We start from the raw sequence: 19,408 nt of genomic DNA, 5'->3' as shown, positions 1-19,408 counted from the left end.
TATATAGATTTATTTATTTATTTATCTATATTTGATGGAGGTATTGGGGGTTGAACCCAGGAACTCACGTGTGCAAAGCACACACTCTACCACTGAGCAATACCCTCCCCCCGGAACAATAATTTCTTGAAATGACTGTCCTTTCCCATGTTGAGTTATCTTGCTCATATAAATAAAAAGAAGCATGATATTTGATTTATGTATTTTAGCATATGAATGTTTAAAATGAAGTTAAAAAAAGAAAATAGCATGGTTTTTGCTATTCCATCAATATCATGATATTCCTTGCTTACAATACATTCTCGTTTATTCTCTTCAGGCCAGTGTTGCACTTACGAAACTAGAATGAAAGTATTTTCCAAGGATTATTTTCCTTTCTAAAGCAGGTCTGAACTAGAAAACAGTTACTTGAAAATGCTATACATGTACAAGTACTGTGTATCATTTCCAAATTGATGTTTAGACTCTGTAGGTCCAGTGCAGTCCCATCAGAATCTCAGCAGCCTTATTTGTCGAAGTTCACAATTTGATTCTAAAACGCATGTGGAGATGCTACCAAGACAGTTTTCAAAAAGAATAGTTGTAGGACTTTTACTGTGAGATTTCAAAACTTTCCACAATGCCACAGTGATCAAGACAGTGTGATATTGGCATAAGGACAGACATGTGCATCAACACAATTGAAAAGAAAGCCTAGAAATAGATCCATTATGTCTATGGTCAGTTGACTTTTTTTTTTTTTTTTTTTTTCAGTTTTATTTATTTACTTATTTTTTGACGAAGATACCAAGGCAATTCATGGGGGAAAGATAGTCTTTTCAACAAATTTTGCTGCAGCAACTGGATATCCAAATAGAATGGATAAACAAATAAACAACCCTTTCTGGACATAGGACATAAATATTAATTCAAAATGGATCAAAGACTAAGACTAAAATCTGAAAATCTAAAACTTCTAGAAGAAACAGGAGAAAATCTTTGTAGCCTAATGACAGGCAAAGATTTCTTAGGACACAAAAATTAAGGATGATAAAAAAATTCATAAATTGGATTTCATCAAAATTTTAAACTTTTCACTTTTCAAAAGACATTGTTAGGAAAATGAAAAGACAAGCCACAGTCTTGAAAATGTTTGCAAGATACATTATATGATAAAAGACATGTATCCAAATCATACAAAGAACTCTTACAACTCAGTAAGTACTAAAGCAAACTACCCAGTGAAAAAATAGGCAAAAGATTGAAATGCTTTATTAAAGAAGATATAAGAATGACAAATAAGCACATGCAGAGACATTCAACATATTAGACATTAAAGAAAGGCAGATTAAAACTACAAGACATTACACACACCTGCTAGAATGCTTATACTCAAAACCAACACAACCAAGGTTAGCAAGGATGCAGAGCAACTAGAACTCTTATACACTGATGGTAAGGATCTTAAAACGGTACAACCACTTTGGCAGTTTCTTTTAAAATTAAAATTACCGTGTGAGCAATTCTAATCCTACCTATTTCCCCAAAAGAAATGAAAATATAATTCGACAACAAAAACTTGTATGTGAATGTTTATAGTGTCTTGTTTATAATTGCCCAGAAAAGAAAAAAAAAAAACCCAGAACGACCCAAATGTGTAGCAGGTAACTGGATAAGTTGTGGTATATCCATACAATCTAGTACTGCATGCAGCCAGTGTGTGAATCTGAGAATCAATATGCTGAGCAAAAGAAGCCATATAATTTTGTTTATATGAAATTCTGGAAAAGGCAAAACTAATCACTAGTGATAGCATTATCAATGGTTGTCTGAGCTAGAGGGGGGTGTTATTAATTGCAGAAATGTACGAAGAAACTTTTGGGGGTGGTGGATATTCTTCATCTTGATTGTGGCTCGTCTTTAGACAAGCGTGTGTGTGCATATATATATTTGTCCAAAAAAATCTTTAAACTATACATAAAGATTGGGTGCATTTTGTGTTGTATAAAAGTTATAGTTCTCAATAAATTTTCTTTTTTAAAAACAAAGAGAAACTGAAAAGTCTTAAGTAAAAATAGAATTTAGGCCACTATGGAGCACAACTGAAAAATATTTGAACTCCACTTACTAGGGATTTTAATTATCCTAAAGTGATAAATGATTACTAACTACACAGGAGTAGCAGAATGTCATTCCCTTCCATCTTCCTCACTTTCCACATTGTGATTATGAGGGGGACTGTAGGGCCTCAAAGTAGAAAGAAGACTGTAATTTGAAACTGTATTTGGATAAAATAACACCTTGTCACCATTATCACGCCATTCCAATCAACTGCTAAATTCTCTATTGGTGTCTGAGAAGAGATTCAGCTTGCTGCATGAAGTCTGATGAATTTTTTTGAAGTTGTGTAGTATTAGGTGAAAGAGGACTGAAATGCTAATGTCTGCATAGGCCAGTTGTTTGGTTTTAGAAATAGTTAAAAATATGAGAAAATAGCAGCAAACTTCTAAGTGAGACACTTGTAAATAGACTAGTAAATTGGGCAAATGGTGTAGGCATAGTATTTGAATTTCAGCAAGGTATTTGAACAATACCTCTCATTCTTGAGGGTAAGGTGGAGATATGTAACATACATGGAGAATTTAACGAGGTTCGTAACTTTGATGATCATACCTGAAGCTCTTAAGCTAGAAGGAGATTTTTGTCCTCATTCCTCTCTTGAATATGACTAGCATATTCACAGATAACTTAGATGAGAACAAAATTAGCATGCTAATCTTTTAAAACTTTTTTTTTAGTGATAACTGAAATTTTAAAAAGCTGAAATTTTGGGCCATGTCTACAAAATATGAAATCTTATCTAAGTCCAAAACAGAGAAGTATACAAATGTAGGATGGGTGAAATGTTTTATAGGAGCAATGCAAAACAACAACTCTCTAAGGTTAAAGTTCAACATAGTTTTAATAACAATCAGGGTGACTATGGCTGCAATAATAATCACAACAATGACTGATTAAATAAATATTTTTCCCACCATAAGGAAGATGAAGATGAGTTTGGGTTTTGTTTTTGTTTTTGAGATTTCACATGTAACTGTTATCATACAGTATTTGTCTTTCTCTGACTTACTTCATTTAGCATAATGCCCTCAGGATCTATCCGTGTTGTTGCAAATGGCAAGATTGCCTTCTTTTTTATGCCTGAATAATATTCCTGTGTGTGTCACATTTTCTTTGTCCATTCATGGACACTTAGGTTGTTTCCATTTCTTGACTATTGTGAATAATACTGCAGTGAACATGAGGGTACAGATACCTCTTTGAGATCCTGATTTAAATTTTTTTGGATATATACCCAGAAGTGGCTTTGCTAGATCATGTGGTAATTTTGTTTTTAATTTGAGGGGGAACTTCCACTCTTTTTTCCATAGCAGCTGTACCACTTTATGTTCCTACCAACAGTACTAGGGTTACCTTTTCTCTATCCCTCACCAACACTTGATACTTCCTGTTTTTTTTGATAATAATAACCATTCTAACAGGTGTGAAGTGATATCTCATTGTGGTTTTGATTTACATTTCCCTGGTGATTAGGGATGTTGAACACTTTTTCATGTACCTGTTGGCCATCTGTATGTCTTCTTTGGGAAAATGTCCTTTTTTTTAATTAGATTGTTTGGGTTTTTTGCTATTGAGTTGTATAAGTTCTTTATATTTCTTGGATAACCCCCTATCAGATATATGATTTGCAGATACTTTCTTCAGTTGGTAGGTTGCCTTTTCATTTTGTTGGTGGTTTCCTTTGCTGTGCAGAAGCTTTTTAGTTTGATATAGTCCTGCTTGTTTTTGCTTTTGTTGCCCTTGCTTTTGGTGTCAGACCCAAAGTGATCATCAAGACCAACGTCAAGAAGCTTTTACCACCTAGGATTTCTTCTAGGAGTTTTATGGTTTGAGCTCTTATATTCAAGAGGAGGGTGAAGGTGAGAATCTCTAGTTTGTGTTGATCAGATCAAATCTAGAACACTGTATTTATTTTGAGGACGTCATATTACGATCTAAAAAAGAATGTTCAAAAGCTGAATGTTGGCTAAGACTTCAGAAGAATCTGTAGCTTAGAAAACAAATTTTACTAGATAGTTTCCCAGCTTTAAGGTTAAATGATACTATAGGTGGAGACTTTTTCTTCAAGGGAGGAGACTCCTAAACATACCTGTCAAGAGAATATGATAATCATTTAGTTTGTAACGTGTTTTTTTTCTTCCCTACTACATTTATAAACTTTCAAGGTTCTCCTTAACATCTTAGAAAGGTAAGAAGGAGGTCCAATTTTGTCATCCTACATAATGGATAGACTTTTGTAACATCTGAGCAAAATAAATTTATTCTTATTCCCTTCCCTACCCTCAACCAGTTATGTGGTTTTTGGTATCTTCCACTGTAACTGGTTGGTGCTTAGGAAGTGATGGTTTAGTGGCAACCTATGTAGAATTATTTAAGGTAGTAATTACTCTGGAATATTATATGATGTAGGGATTGGTGTATGATGCTCATCCCGTTTTTTCCAGCTGGGGAATTTAAGCCCATTTTTTTCCAACCTTCCATTATATAGACCTGGATTTTGCTCTTTTGCTGCTTTTGTTATAGAGGTGTTACAGAAAGAGAGTTATTAAATGAGGTGTAAGTTAGGAAAGCAGTTTGTAAAAAAAAGAAAGGATTACACAAGGATAAGTTGGTGTTATTTCAAGTTGCAATGATATGCAGCTTTGCTTATAATAGGTTTATGCTGTCCATTTTCTACTACGGTTTTATCACTAGCTCAGCAGTTATATTTATATCTTGTTAATTATCTACTACTTTCCTGGTCAGAAATTTTCTCTCCTCAACCCTCTAGTTACATTTCTGTCTACCTTATTCTTGCTACATTTCTTTGCATCAAATTTATTGAACAGGTTGACACTATCCATCAAGACTACCTTTATCTTCCTATCTTGTAACTTCATCATGCCTCCCTATTTTCATATGTTCTACTCATTTGTTGTTATTGTCGTTTTTAATTTCAAAGGAGACAATCCCTTTTTAAGACCAACAGCTTTTCTATGCACTAAATACCAGATCTCTTGACTGAAGCACCGAGTTCCACCACCAACACCATCACCATTTATCCCCTTTTCTTCCTAACAAGGATAAGGTCTCCCCATCTTGGAAAGGACTTTTGATTGAGACTGGTTTTTCTCCATCTGTTTTTACCTTTCTATATCATGGCAGAACTTTTTAAGCAAATAAGGCCAATAACTGACATCATGTTTTCTTTCAATGGAAGAGTGATGATGTGATGTAGTAAATCAACCCTGGGCCTAAAAAAGTCATGGCAACCAGATAATTTCAGATAGTAATAAATACTATGAAGGAAATAAACAGTATCATTTAAGAGAATAATTAGAGGAGGAGTTACTTTGTATAAACAGTAATTTTAAATGAAAATTTTGACAAAAAGTATTTCAGAATTTGATCTCTGACAAAATATAATTGAAGATGAGAAAGCATACATATTAAACTTACTTATTTGCAAATCTTTCATTTTTAACAGTGTTTATGATGTAGTTTTGATTATACTATTTGGATTTTAAGGTCTCATTTTAAGGCAGAATTTATTTCCTCATGACCATTGTCAAATTTCAGAAGTCTCTTCTATGTTCTCTCCAGTATTAAATGAAGAAAAATAACCTTGACTAGAACATTATATGCATCTTACTGTGGTTGATTCGACAGATATGTGTTGAATACTTATCACATGTTAGGCACTGTACCAGGCACTGGGAACAAGCAGAAATAAACTGGACACAGCCCTTTCCCTCAATAAACTCACCCAAGGTAGTTTTTATGGGTAACATGATTTAAACTTACCACTTTAAAATAGATTCACTGTGGCCATTGCATAGAAAGTTAGCTCTTTGCTAGTTTTAAGAAGGTACGTTAAGAATATATAGTACTTTTTTAAATGGTTTTAATTTATCAAACTTTCATATATTCAAGTGGAGTTTATATTCTAAATAGAAAGTGAGCATAGGCAAGTGAAAAAAAATAACTTGAATCTAAGTTGTTAAAATAATTACTATATAACTGAACAGGGAAAGATCACTTTCAGTTGAGTTAGTCATGGGAAAGCTTTACTCAGGAGTTAGAATGTATGTATTCAATCTAAAAGAATAAGTATGATTAGGTGGAGAATGGAATGAAAGCTAATTTGGTGTGGGAGGGGGAGCACTGATCACAGAGGTGGGATTAAATAGCAAGATATATTTAAGGGGCATGGATAAATAGGCTTGACTGGAGTGAAAGGTTTGTATTGGTAAACAGTGAAAGATAAAGCAAAGTTTTAATAGAAAAACTTTTGGCTGTGCCATATTAGTAATATATTCCTAAAATCCTAAATTCACTTGCAGTCTGTTTTATTATTTCTTATGTACAGTTTGCAGTTGTATCATAAGTCTTTATTACAACTCTAAATATGTTCTATAGATATTGAGGCCAGAGTCTTTAGCCCTACTCAGGTTAAAATGATGTTTTGTTTTTCAGTTACTTACACGCCAAGTCAATCATCCACAGAGACCTCAAGAGTAATAGTATCCTTCTGAATTTGTCTGCGAAGTTTGAAACCATCCTGACCTTTTCTCCTGCATTTTGTCTTCACATTATGTAAAAACAGTTTTCAAGCTATGTTCAATAATACACTGTAAAGGGAATTAATAAATGGGTTTGCCCCAAAGTATAGTAGTACAGGGTACTACAACCTGCTTTTGGTTTTTGAATGATTGAGCATTACAAAAAAAATCTGTCAAATCTTTATGATAGTAGGACTCTTTGATTGCTTATGTTCTATAAGTATGATAAAATGCATAGTTTTGTAACTACTAGTTTATTTCAGTGCTCTGACCTTGCTCAGAGGTAACTGAAGGCTCTAAGTTACATAACAATGAGATGAGGAAAATAAAATTTTTCTTCTTCTTCCATAAACCCAGATTAAGATTCCGTCTGCCAGTTGCCTTCATTCCAGTGAAGAGCCTTCACAGCTTTCCCAGCAGTGCCAGGAGGCTATTTGAGCGTACATTGTTAAAATCTAATGGGAAAGTTTCAATGTCTCCTGTAAACTTGGAAAGCATCTCACCTCATTCTATCACATTTCAGGCATCAGAAATCTTAAAGGCAGGTCATATAGTCCAAATAGAACTAATTATTTTGAAAACATATTTATTAACTGTCAGAGGAAATGTGAAATACTATACTTTTAAAAAGAATATCATAATACAGAATTGTAGAAATTAGATCTCTTACCTAAAATTTTCATCATGATTGCTTTGATAGGAAAATGAGAACTATTGCTTTCCTTTACTTACTACACCTCAGATATTTTTCTTCATGAAGACCTCACAGTAAAAATAGGTGACTTTGGTCTAGCCACAGTGAAATCTCGATGGAGTGGGTCCCATCAGTTTGAACAATTGTCTGGATCCATTTTGTGGATGGTAAGAATTGAGGCTGTTTCTCCATTAATTAAATTTTTGGACTGACATAAAGTCACTGAAGATTTCAACTATAGTATATTCATAGTTCTCAGTATTTACAAAAATCAATGTTGATCTTTATATGTAAATAGGTTTTAACTTTTTATCTTTAAGACGAATACTATGAAACTGGTTTCAGTGTATTTCAAACAAAAAGTGTGTATTTTACAAACACTTTAAATTTTATTCAGAATTGCCTCTAAAATATTTTGTGTTCAAAATGTTCTGTGTACCCTCTTTCAATAAAAAACAAATATGCAGTGGAAGCAGGTGTGATCTGCAGCCATTATTAAGGTTTTACTAAAAGAACTGCTCCTTTTAAGAGAGACACTGTTTACAGTCTTATTTAAGCCTAAATTGGAAAGTTACTTCCTTTAGACTAGAAAGAACCGTATAATTATGGGCAGCTGGAAGAGGGAAGAAAAAGAAAAATGAGAGGTAGATTTTTAACACTGTCAGCCTTGTGCTGCCATGTATAGATAGCTCTTTCTTTCTCTTTCTTTATTCCTATTTCTGCTTTGTGGAAAAGAAGAAAGAAATTATAAAAGAAGGGAACTAAAACTGTGCAGTTACTTTCAATAGGCTATGACAAGGGCAGTCATAGGAATCATTTTCTTAAGCCAGAAGTTCTCAGAAGGGTCCTTAAGACCCTTTCAGAGGTCCCCAAGGTCATCCTGTGTGAGACTAGATTTTTCTTCATATTCTTCAACACATTACGACATAGTGAATGCATAAACAAATGTGATTAACTGGCTGCTGTTAAACCAGTCAAAAAGAATTGCAGTACTGTTCTCATTAAACTTTGTTTTTGAAAATATAGTTACTTCTCATTAAGTATGGGAGATCTGTATTAACATCTGATGGTTGTTTTATTATTTAAACAAATTAATAAATATTTTAACAGTTTTTGAGTCAAGTTTTAGTATGATAAATATCCATAGGTATAATCCACATAAATGGATGCTCCTTGGAGGATCTTCCATAATTTTTAAGACTGAAAGATTCCTGAGACCAAAAAGTTTGAGAGCCACTGCTCTAAGCTGAATACAGGATATCTCAAAATTATTAGTGCAGTTTTAGACTCTAAATAACTGAATCTGCACTGTGACTTTGGGACATCCTCATGGAAATAGAAAAGTTGCAAGGTGTTCTAAAGCCACATTTGCCTAAATTCCCTGAACTTATGTAGCAGTCTCAAGAAGGGAATTCCAGGATAGGATTCTGAATTAGTCAAGATAAGCCTAGGGTAAAATTTGGCTATGATCTCTTGTGATAGTAACTGTCATTACAGTGAGTGGCAAGGTGGAGGGAAGGGCACTGGACTTGGAGTCAGGAGGTCTGTACTCTGATACTCTGACTCTTACTTAACCTGCACATTTCTTAACCTCCTTCAAGTCTTTCCATCTTTAACATTAGGTTGGACTAGTAGATTTCTAATGTCTTTCTGTTTCTAAGATTTAGTAATTAGAGCTAACTAGATTTTTTCTTTTTTATATGTTTAACTGTTTTAATGAATAATTATAAATACAAAGCTAATTAATGTAATCTGAATCTCATCTGAGATTAGTGTGGGAAAATCAGAAACAAATATGGAACATCCATAGACTAGAAGAAAACAGTTTGGTCAAAACAAAGGTTATGTAATTCCCCAAATTATTTACAATAGTATTCTCAGTCTTCTTTCATTTACATACTAGGGAAGAAAAAACCTTTATGAAAAATTTTTACAGATTACTAAATTGAGAATCAATCATGCATTTCTTGTAAATAGATCACATACAACTTTTCATCAAACCATCTATTAACAACAATGAGGTAAAATTAAATTTTAAAAAGACAGTTCAACTGTCCATCACAGAAACTGTATTCTGGCTTTGAGAATTATGTGTGTATCATAACCAGCCTCTCAGTATATTGGCTTGTTCATTACATCACAGTTGTATGTGGTTTATTTTGTATTGTATTGCTAAAAGCAATTATCAGTAAAATGTATGACAAAAGCAAATAGGTAACAACCTTCTCCTTCCCCCCACCGCTATCCTTTCACTCTCCTCTGGATCTCCCACACATCTTCCATCAGTGCTTCTCAATCTTGGTTGGACATTAATGTCATCTGGGGAGCTATAAAAACTAGCAATGCTTGAATCCCATCCCATCTCTAATGTCATATTATTGGGCTAGAATGTAGTCTGGATACTGAGAGATTAAAGGCTGCACAGGTGATTCTTTTGCAGGTGAGGCTGAATACCATTATTGCCTGCCTTGTGAGATAGTCTGTCCTGCCTTACCCTGAACAATAACCAGAAATCTTGTCCCAGGTCTTTCATCCTTTTTTGCAATTAGTCCTGGTTCTGGTATCAAAGTAGTGTTTTCACAAGCTTTTTATTAATACCCTTGCAGTTTCTCTGATTTCTTCCAAATGAAACAGTACAGAAGATGCAAGGTGAAAGAACCTCCTGTAAGCTGATATTTAAACAGTCATCTATTGTATCAATGTAAACAGCCAATAAGAAATCTAGTAGTAGAATACAGTGACTGAAATGTGTAAAAATGTGGCAGATATGATTAGATCTGTATCTTTGCCAAAGCAGCAGCAGCCACAGGATTCTTTATACCATCTTCTACTAAATCTACCTACTGTCTGTTGGTTTTGTTAATTAAGGATCCATGGCATGTTTATACTGCTTTTGGCGGCAGGAGAGGGGTTTGACTTTATCGTGGTTTATCAGTCTTGAAATTTTACCATTATTGTCTAGGGTGCCCTCACATAAGGAGAATCATTTATACTAATGGGAAAACTTGAATCTAAGGCACACATAGTGGTTGTGCTGCTTCCAAACATCTCATAACCAGAGGTCTAGTATTACTTTCCTGAGTCAGGAATAGAAAGTGGAAATTCATTCTTGATAGGGTAAGTCCTGGGAAGAATTTAAATGTCAACGATGGTGTTTTATGCAGAAAGAGAACAGCTGGTAAAATTATAAAATCTTTTTTTCATTATAAAATCTTAATAATGTATATGGAATCTCAGCTAATAGTGCCTTTCTCAGTTTACAGATCATTTTTTTCTTTATCTTTCATAATTAGTTGTATTCCTTTGTCCATTAGTAAGAGAATTGAGTACATATTAGGTAAGTTATTTAATGATATAAAAGCATTATTCCGGAAACTACACTAGTTTGGTTTTCAGTCTTTACTCATTTGAAGAATAAACAAGAATATTTTTCTCTTCATGTTCTACCAGGCACCAGAAGTAATCAGAATGCAAGATAAAAACCCATATAGCTTTCAATCAGATGTGTATGCATTTGGGATTGTTCTGTATGAATTGATGACTGGACAGTTACCTTATTCAAACATCAACAACAGAGACCAGGTAAATATTTACCATCTCCTGGGGTTCATTTTACTATTTGTAGAAAGGCTCCAGTTCATTGTAGAAGACAAGCATTAGGTCCTGGGTAAGCTTGAAGGACAGATCTCTTATTTTTGTTAACCAGCTTTAGAAAACTTTTGTGTCCTTTGGCAGTAACAGCAGCACATGAGGCCTTTCCTTGAAACATCATGCTTAAGTGTTATAATGGAGTGAAGCTCCTGATCTTCTGAGTAGAAACTAGAGATATGACAGTGGATATGCCTCATGTCTCTTGACCATGGCAGTTAGAAGAATGAGTTCTGCTACTCTAGCATCTGTCCTTGTTCCTTTTACTCTCTCATAGATTGTCCTACCTGAGCAAGTAGTCATCTGTGAACTTCTTTATAGCAAATCCTTTTAAAATTATAAAGTTTTCTCCATATTTTTAAAATCTTTGAACTAGGCAAATGGAGGGACTTACTGTGCTTTCATTTTTTATGATGAGCATTCTAGTAGGAGGGAATTTTTTACTTCTCTCTTCCTGAGTTCCTATTCTCTGTTCCTTATCTTCCATAGTATTGACACAGCCTCGTGCAGCTCTGCATCTTCTCTACCCTAGCCACATTAAATTCACTTAGGCTTTTTAACACTGGCCAAGAAAAATAAGTTGTCTTTACTGAAATTACCTGTATACCTTAACATTTGAAAAGTGTGTGTGTGTGTGTGTGTGTGTGTGTGTGTATGTCTGGAGAGAGATTTGATTGTAGCAGTTACACTGTTAGTATATTGGAAAACAACAGTTGACCATATAAACTGCAGTTAAATAGTGTTTATACATCATACTGTGATTTACATGTGAATCACCTGGATTACTTGTTAAAAAAGGGTGATGCTAGAGCAGATTCTGATTCAGTGGGGTGGGGTCCAAGCACGTGCATTTTTAATAAGCTTGCCAGGTGTTTCTAAACATAACACAGTTGAGAATCACCATTGTAAAGAATCTTTTCAAAGTGTGACTGTTTTATGTGTTTCATCATAACCTCCCAACCCAATGACATGATAATTTCTGTATATAAATGTATTACTCCATTTAATAGTGTGTTGGTCAACAGGTCAACTTTCAGTCTTTTTATTGATAGCTCTGAGTAGCTTTCTAAGAACTTACAACTATTATGTGATATCAGAGAAGTAATCTAAGTTGTCATGTACTTTGTATATGCTTACTGAATCACTGTGTGGCCCGCAACAGTGGTCTTGATTCTCTATTTCAAGAACTTTTTAAAAGACAACATTTCTACCTCAGTCAACACAAAACTTAATTTTTTTTAGTTGCTGTTTGGTCTTTCTAATACTCACAGCGTTAGAATGTTGAATCTTAGCTTTAAGTGTTCAGAACAAATCTTAAGACCTGGCTTCTGATGATCTGTTTTAAGCCTCTGTGAAACTTAGATTCCAGATGAGCCAAAATGGTAGCTAAAGAACATGATTGGAACATTGTGCGTATTACTGTACTTATGACATATTCTAGATCACTGAGTTAACTGATTTGATGATGGCCATTTGGAGCAAGATTGTTTCTAATTGGCCAGCTTCACGTACTCTGTCTTTTATAGTCTTATTAACTCAACCATATAGCATAATACCCTGTGCTGTGTTCACTTTCCTAATGCATGTTATTTTTCTAGGGTAATTATGAGGTAATTTTAGTTTAGTTTTAGTTGATTTATCATGGAGGCTTCAAATAATAAAAATTTATGAACCTAAGATCTGGATGAAATCCATTTGTTAGTGAATAAGCTTATTTTAATAATGAAATTATATTACTGGAATAAGTAATATTATCTCCAAAACAGGGAAAAAGCATCCCAGAGTTCTGCACTCATCCACTTCTTGGCATTTTAGGTGCTTTGTCCTCCATGGGAGTATAATAAATGAAAAGCAAGGGCTTACTCTCCATGAGAGAAGTAAGTGAGTGACCAACAGAAGGGTAAGGCCTTTACTAGTTAATTCTTTCTGGTAGTGTAGTTAGAGCTTTCTGGAATTTGCCCATCTGAAACCAAGTATTTGATGAAGAAAAGGGAGATAAGATAAAAGAATGTTATATTCTTCCCATTGCTTCATTACCTTCTAGTCTACTTTCTTCAAGTGGCTCTTTGCATGGAACTCCCTTTTTTGAATCAGTAGCTCTAATGATACTCAATGAAATAATCCCAAGTATTGTTCCATCCATCCCCTTGATTTGATTTTTCTTTCTCTTTCTCTCATACTTTGGTTCCCATGGCTCTCAGATTGGACTTCTGTTTGAAATCTAGAAATATTCTTTTTTTTTATCACGGGAGATGGGACTACTGCTTCTTTACTGTGTAATACAGAACCATTTCCCTACATGCTCACCCCTGTTGTCTCAGGTGGCAGGTTTTGCCTCTTAATTTCAAAGCAGGACTCTGGTAAAGCAGAGTGATGTAATGACAGACCTTGAACTCGTGAATGACCTGCGTGACCCGATCACTGTACCTCTCTAGGTGGTTTTTTTTTTTTTTTTTCTATTATTAAAAATAAGAGATTGGACTAAAGAATTCCTTACAGATTCCTTAAAGCAATTTCCTTAACTCCTTGAGGGATGGCCATCCCTATGTTACTTTGCAGAGTAGCATGCCTTTTTACTTCACTTAACCTACTGCCAGAAGTCTGAGAAATTGCTTTGTCATTTTCCCCCCTCTTTATCACTGTGTTTTTCTCTCTAATCACTCTGTTCTTCCCTCTTTCAGTGCAGCTTCTCTACTAAATTGGGATTAATGTGCTCATTTAAGCTAGGTATGTTGACTCTCTGCCCTCGTGGCTTTCTTTTCTTGGAGCAGAAGTGCTGTGTCAAAGAAAATAACAGATAACATTTATTATTTCACATAAATTCCAGTTACTATTGCTCTATAACCACCTAAAACGTAGTGCCTTAAACAAATTGTAAATCTGCAGTTTGGGCTTCTCTCAGTGTGTTTATCTCTGTTTCACATGGTATTGTTTATGGTAGGTTCACTAGATATTAAAGGATCTACTTCCAAAGTGGCTCATTTCATATACCTGACAAGGTGGTGTAAGCTGTCAACTGGGAGCTCAGTCATGACCAAGGGCCAGGGGCCTCAATGCTTCTTGACATGGGTCTGTCTATCCATGAGGACTTCTTCACAGGAAGCTTGGTGGCTGGATTCTAAGCACAAGATCTCAAGGGACAGGACATGATAATAAGTACCAGTGTCTTATCAACATGCAAATTATTTTAATAAAAAATGCTTAATACCTACTATTTGCAAAGCACTATGGGATATAGAGGGATACAAAGATGAATAAAAGACAGGCTATGCTCTCAGTAGAGTTTACAGTTGTGTTGAGGCAGTGCAGAGGGTGATGTTGAGGAAGAGCAGACATGTGCTCCAGCAATACAGAGGAGTGAATGAAGGGGTGGGGATGCCAGGAGGGCTGAGTGTGGATTGAGAATGAAAATAACCAGTCCCAGAATTTCAGACTTGAGCTATTGATTTTATAGTGTCAGTGCAACTTGAATTTTCTATCCATGAATTACATCCAGGAAAGACCTTCCCTTTAAGTTTAAATAATTGCAAGGAATATAATTTCCAGTGTATCATATTAACATTTCCAAAAAAGCCATTATATTCTTCTTTTAAATGTACTCCATAAAATCTAAAAGCCATACTGATTTCGTACCTATCATCATCATTTGTTTAAAAAATACAAAACCTCTTCATTAAGTTTTGGAAGTCTTACATGGCTCTTTTTCTCTTTTTTAACTGTTTGTATTCTGTTTCCTCCACAGAGTTTTTTTCTATGTAACGTATTTTTTCTAATGTAACATATTTTTATGCTTTAAGCCTTTTATTGATAGCTCGTTTTATGTCTGAAACAAAAAATACATATTTAAATTTAGAATTAAAAAATTTTTTCTGGTGACTTTAGGCACTGAATGTTATTTTTCAAATTCTGAATTATGCTATTAATCATTGTTAATATATATGATGAAAATGGCAAAAATTTTTGATATATACAACTAAAATTTTATTGGAAATGTTTATCTTAATGAACAACATGGATCTTTTGTTTTCTCTTCATTCATATATTTGTGGATAAATATGACTTTTGCTAGAATAAACTGGGACTTAGCATCAGTCCTTTTTCTTGTTTTATTTTTAAGAAGTAAGTGCTGAGAAGTATTGTTGAAATAAATAAGAAGAGGGAAGAGTCCGGAGTTTCATTATAACCATATGCAGAGTTCAGCAGTCCCCAAGACCACTCTCAGGTTCAGTAATTCATTATCTTATGAAACTCACTGAACACTGTTAATACAACTATGGTTTGTTTACAGCAAAAGAATACAGATTAAAATCAGCCAAGAGAAGAAGCACATAGGGTAGAATCCGGGAGAGTTTCACATGTGGAGGTTCCACTTGTCCTCTTCCGATGGAATTGTGCACAGCGCTGAATTCTCCTGGCAGCAATGTGTGACAATGTGCAGGAGTATTGCCAACCAGGGAAACTCACAGGAGCCTTGGAGTCCAGAGTTATTAATGGGGCTCAGTCACATGGATACAGTTGACTACCTCTGTTGCTGACCTTCGTTTTCAGCCCCTACAGGGGTCAGGCTGATACCACATAACTCAAAGCTCCTTCTATAAATCACATTGATAGCACAGACTGTCTGGTATGGCCTAAGGCCCCTAGATAAACAAAGACACTCTTATCAGGCAGGGCATTCTGAGGGCTTAGGGATTAACTCCCAGGAGTCAAAGGCAAAGGCCAACCCTCTCTTTGGGCAAGATTAATTCTCTGCCGTACACCATATCACTCAGTCACTTGAATTCATTTCTGTAATGTAACAAAGATTACACAATAACTTGTCCTTAAAAATTATTTTAATAATCAGGTGACAATTCAATTAATTCTGCTGAAAGCAAAGAATTGGAAACCAGCTGTCTTACAAAGGGACTTGTTACCCATTCATTAGAACCCAGTTAGACACTAATATTTGGAAGTGTCCCTTTGGTACTACCAGCAGTTTTATACCCTGGAGCAGTGTGTGCTATAGGTAAAGATTATATGGGTGAAAGGTACGTATTTTATAAAGTGGCAGAAGGGCAGTTATGGCAGAGGAGATCAGAAAACAGGTTAAACTTCACACCTTCACTTTGGTGTTGCTTGGGCAAATCAGCTTATAGTTAAATAAGGGTTATTACAGTACCAAACAGGAAATAACATAGAGTAGGATATCAAACTGAACTGTTAGTAAAATTCATCCGTTCCTCCCTGTAGCAGGGGATTTCTTAATGGCTGTCTCCACCTTAGCCTCTAGTCTGTCCCTTTTGAACCTATTCCCTAAGATCAAAACCCATCTCTCCTCCCGGAATCCTAAGACTCCTAACTTCTGTCTCTGCCCACTTTCAAAAGAACCACAAGTCAGAACTTAGAAAAATAAGATATTAGAAAAACTGTCAATCTTTGCACCTAGGGAGACAAGCCTTTTTACTTTATTAAATAGAAGAGTTCCCAGTAGCTTCACCTTCCGTCTGGAAGAGGCTCTGATTCTCAGATTTGTGTCACTAAATGCCCCATTAGAGTTTCTTCAACAGAAGAATTGAAAATCCAGGTGCCAAAGCAACTACTAAAAAGGTTAGCTTTTTTAGTTAAGTAGAAAAGAAGCATGATCCGATCTGTATTTCAGAACGATTACCCTATCAGTGGGAAAGCAGATTGAATAAGGAGAGACTAGAAGCATGGGGAGCAGTTAGAAGACCTTTGCACTAGTCCAGGGGTCATGAAGATTTCAGCCTGCAGCACATTAAGTATTGATTCCCCACAGTCTTTGATATATAGGAATCGGAGTATTAGTAGGACTGTGTTTTTTTAACTCTACTGAAGTATAATGTACATATAGAAAAATACATGTTATTAGTGCACAGCTGGTTGAATTTTCAGTGTCTATGTAATTTTCAGCTTCAAGGTTGATATATTTTAATTTATCTACAAGGTTGTATGATTTGCCTTTTTTTCCTCCCCAGATAATTTTTATGGTGGGACGAGGATATCTGTCTCCAGATCTCAGTAAGGTACGGAGTAACTGTCCAAAAGCCATGAAGAGATTAATGGCAGAGTGCCTAAAAAAGAAAAGAGATGAGAGACCACTCTTTCCCCAAGTAAGAAAAAACTTTGTTACCTAAAAAGACAGACTAACATTCTGATGCAGATTTTTAAGCAGTTTTTAGAGCACACAGCCGTATTTCATGGATTTGGATTCCATGTGATTGTGTGCAGACTCCAGATGAGTAAACACATAAAGATGATTTTATAAAGGTTGAACAGTGGTCCATCTAGAAACTTAGAATCCCAATACAAAATACTCAGAAAGGTTTTGCTGTTGTCTAATACTTCTCAGGCTTTTTGATCTCAGAACCCTTTTCCACACTCAGAAGTTACTGAAGACTCTCAACAAGCTTTCTTTTATGCAGGTGGGCAATACCATTTTAAAAATTAAAACTGGGTTTTAAAAATATTTATTTATGAATTTATTTAAACATAGTAAAACCATTACATGTTAAATAATGTTTTTTATGAAAATAATTGTTTTCCTAAACAAAAAAAAATTAGAGAACAGTGGCATTGTCTTACACTTTTTAAAATCTCTACAAAAAGAAGATAGCTGGATTCTCTGCTTTGCATTCATTATGTTGCAGTATCTTACATCATGTAGCCTCTGAAAGCCCCACTTACACTTGTAAAATAATGACAATAAAAAAGACAAATAATATCTTGGTGTTAGTATGAAAATAGTTTTTCTGCAGACTACACTTTGTGCACTGCTGCTTTAATTCTACCTGATGGTAAACAGACTCCACATGTCCCTTCATATTAGGTTTTTTTGAGGGGCATTTCCACCTGGGGCAAAAGGAAAAGGTGCTGTCTGCCAGTGGCTGATTCTTAGAAATTTTCCATTTTTTTTTTATCTTTTTCTGTTGTAAGGCTAAAGCCTCAAGGTAATCTTCCATAAGCCTCACAATGTGGAACTAAGTACCTGAACAAGCTTAGAAAGTTTTGCTGTAGTAGATTTTATAATATAAAGTCAGTGTTTTATAATACTTAGAAAGTTCCTGATAGCACTGTATAAATATGTCCTGGTAAGTCAGTACAGTCTTTGAGTGGAAAGTGCTGACTCCCATAATTACTCAGCCACCATAATTACTGACTTGGTCCTTGGTGAACCTTATGCCTTGAAATAACCGGTCTTAGCTGGGTTTCGTGGACGGAAGCAATGTTACAAGGAGTATGTGAATCTTTTATTCCAACCTAAAAGATCAAAGATAGAATTTGTGGTTTTAACAAGTCTCTCAGGGGCTTGTCCCAGAGCAGGGAAGGGAGGTTAAGTGGCTAGTTGGGTATCTATATGTTTTACATATTGGAGTTCTATGTTAATTCCTTTGAGGGAGAGTTTTTTTGTTCTGTTTTGTTTTAACCCAGAAAACCACTGGTTTAAGTAAAAAACTGGCATTATTGGCAGTGTCAGCAGGACTCTGCACCATGTCCTCTTTTTCGTATCCCAGGTGCTAGTGTTTTCTATTTAATATGGTTGATGTACATTAATAATGCAGATTATATCCTTAGGCCCACTTTTCAAATGATATTAAAAGGGACAAAATGATCATAATTCTCAATGCAAGTAGTTTCTTTGCATGGTATCAGAAAATGAAATACATATATGAATATTCCAGATGATTGAAGGCTACCTAACCCTTTAAGTATTATTACAGGATCTCTTTTCAACACCATACACAAACATAAATTTCAAATGGCTAAAGATTTATATGTAAAAAAATAAAACTGTAAAATAAGAAATCATTTTTATAATCTTAAGGTAGGAAGGGCTTTAGTAAGTTGAGATAAAATTCACAAGTTATAAAGGAAAGAGTTAGCAGGTGTGACTACATTAACTGTTTTTAACATCTATATAGTAAAATTAATATTGAAAGATAAACACTGAGGAAAATATTTGTAGTGTGTATAACAAGTGTTTATATTATACAAAGGACTCCTACAAATCAGTAAGTAAAAGGTAGTCAATAGAAAATGAACAGAGGATATGAACTGGTGGTTTCACAAAACTAAATACAAATAGTGAATGAACTTAGCACAGGATGTTAATTCAGTGACTGTAAAATGCAAAGTCACAACCATGAAATGTTTTGATTTCATCTCTTGGATTGACAGTATCCAGCATTAGGAACAGTGTTGGAAAGTGAGGAAGAGCCTTTCTTTTAAATTTTTTAACAATGTTGGTAGGAATGTAAATTTGTTTGGCCTTTTGATGAAAGGACTTGGTAGAATCCATAAACTTATAGTACATATACCCTTTACTGTGGTAATTCCACTCCTAAAAATCTGTGCTATATGCTACAGAATCTGCTTCCACAGGTATTCAGATATATACAAGAATGTTAACTGTAATAGTAAAAAT

General features: G+C 34.8%; 1 protein-coding gene across 1 annotated transcript in view; it reads left to right on the top strand.

Annotated features, from left to right (window-relative positions):
• The window catches only part of BRAF (B-Raf proto-oncogene, serine/threonine kinase), a 133,823-nt gene that overhangs the window by 100,335 nt on the left and 14,080 nt on the right, over window positions 1-19,408 (top strand). The window contains exons 11-14 of the mRNA XM_032484366.1: window positions 6,556-6,602; window positions 7,384-7,502; window positions 10,786-10,917; window positions 16,962-17,096. Of these exons, the coding sequence (XP_032340257.1) occupies window positions 6,556-6,602; window positions 7,384-7,502; window positions 10,786-10,917; window positions 16,962-17,096 (433 nt within the window). The remainder of the gene's footprint in view (window positions 1-6,555; window positions 6,603-7,383; window positions 7,503-10,785; window positions 10,918-16,961; window positions 17,097-19,408) is intronic.

The sequence above is a fragment of the Camelus ferus genome, chromosome 7 (genome assembly GCF_009834535.1).
Source record: "Camelus ferus isolate YT-003-E chromosome 7, BCGSAC_Cfer_1.0, whole genome shotgun sequence".
Classification (NCBI taxonomy): domain Eukaryota; kingdom Metazoa; phylum Chordata; class Mammalia; order Artiodactyla; family Camelidae; genus Camelus; species Camelus ferus.
The sequence above is the reverse complement of the archived record's forward strand: the minus strand, read 5'-3'. Positions and strand labels throughout refer to the sequence as shown.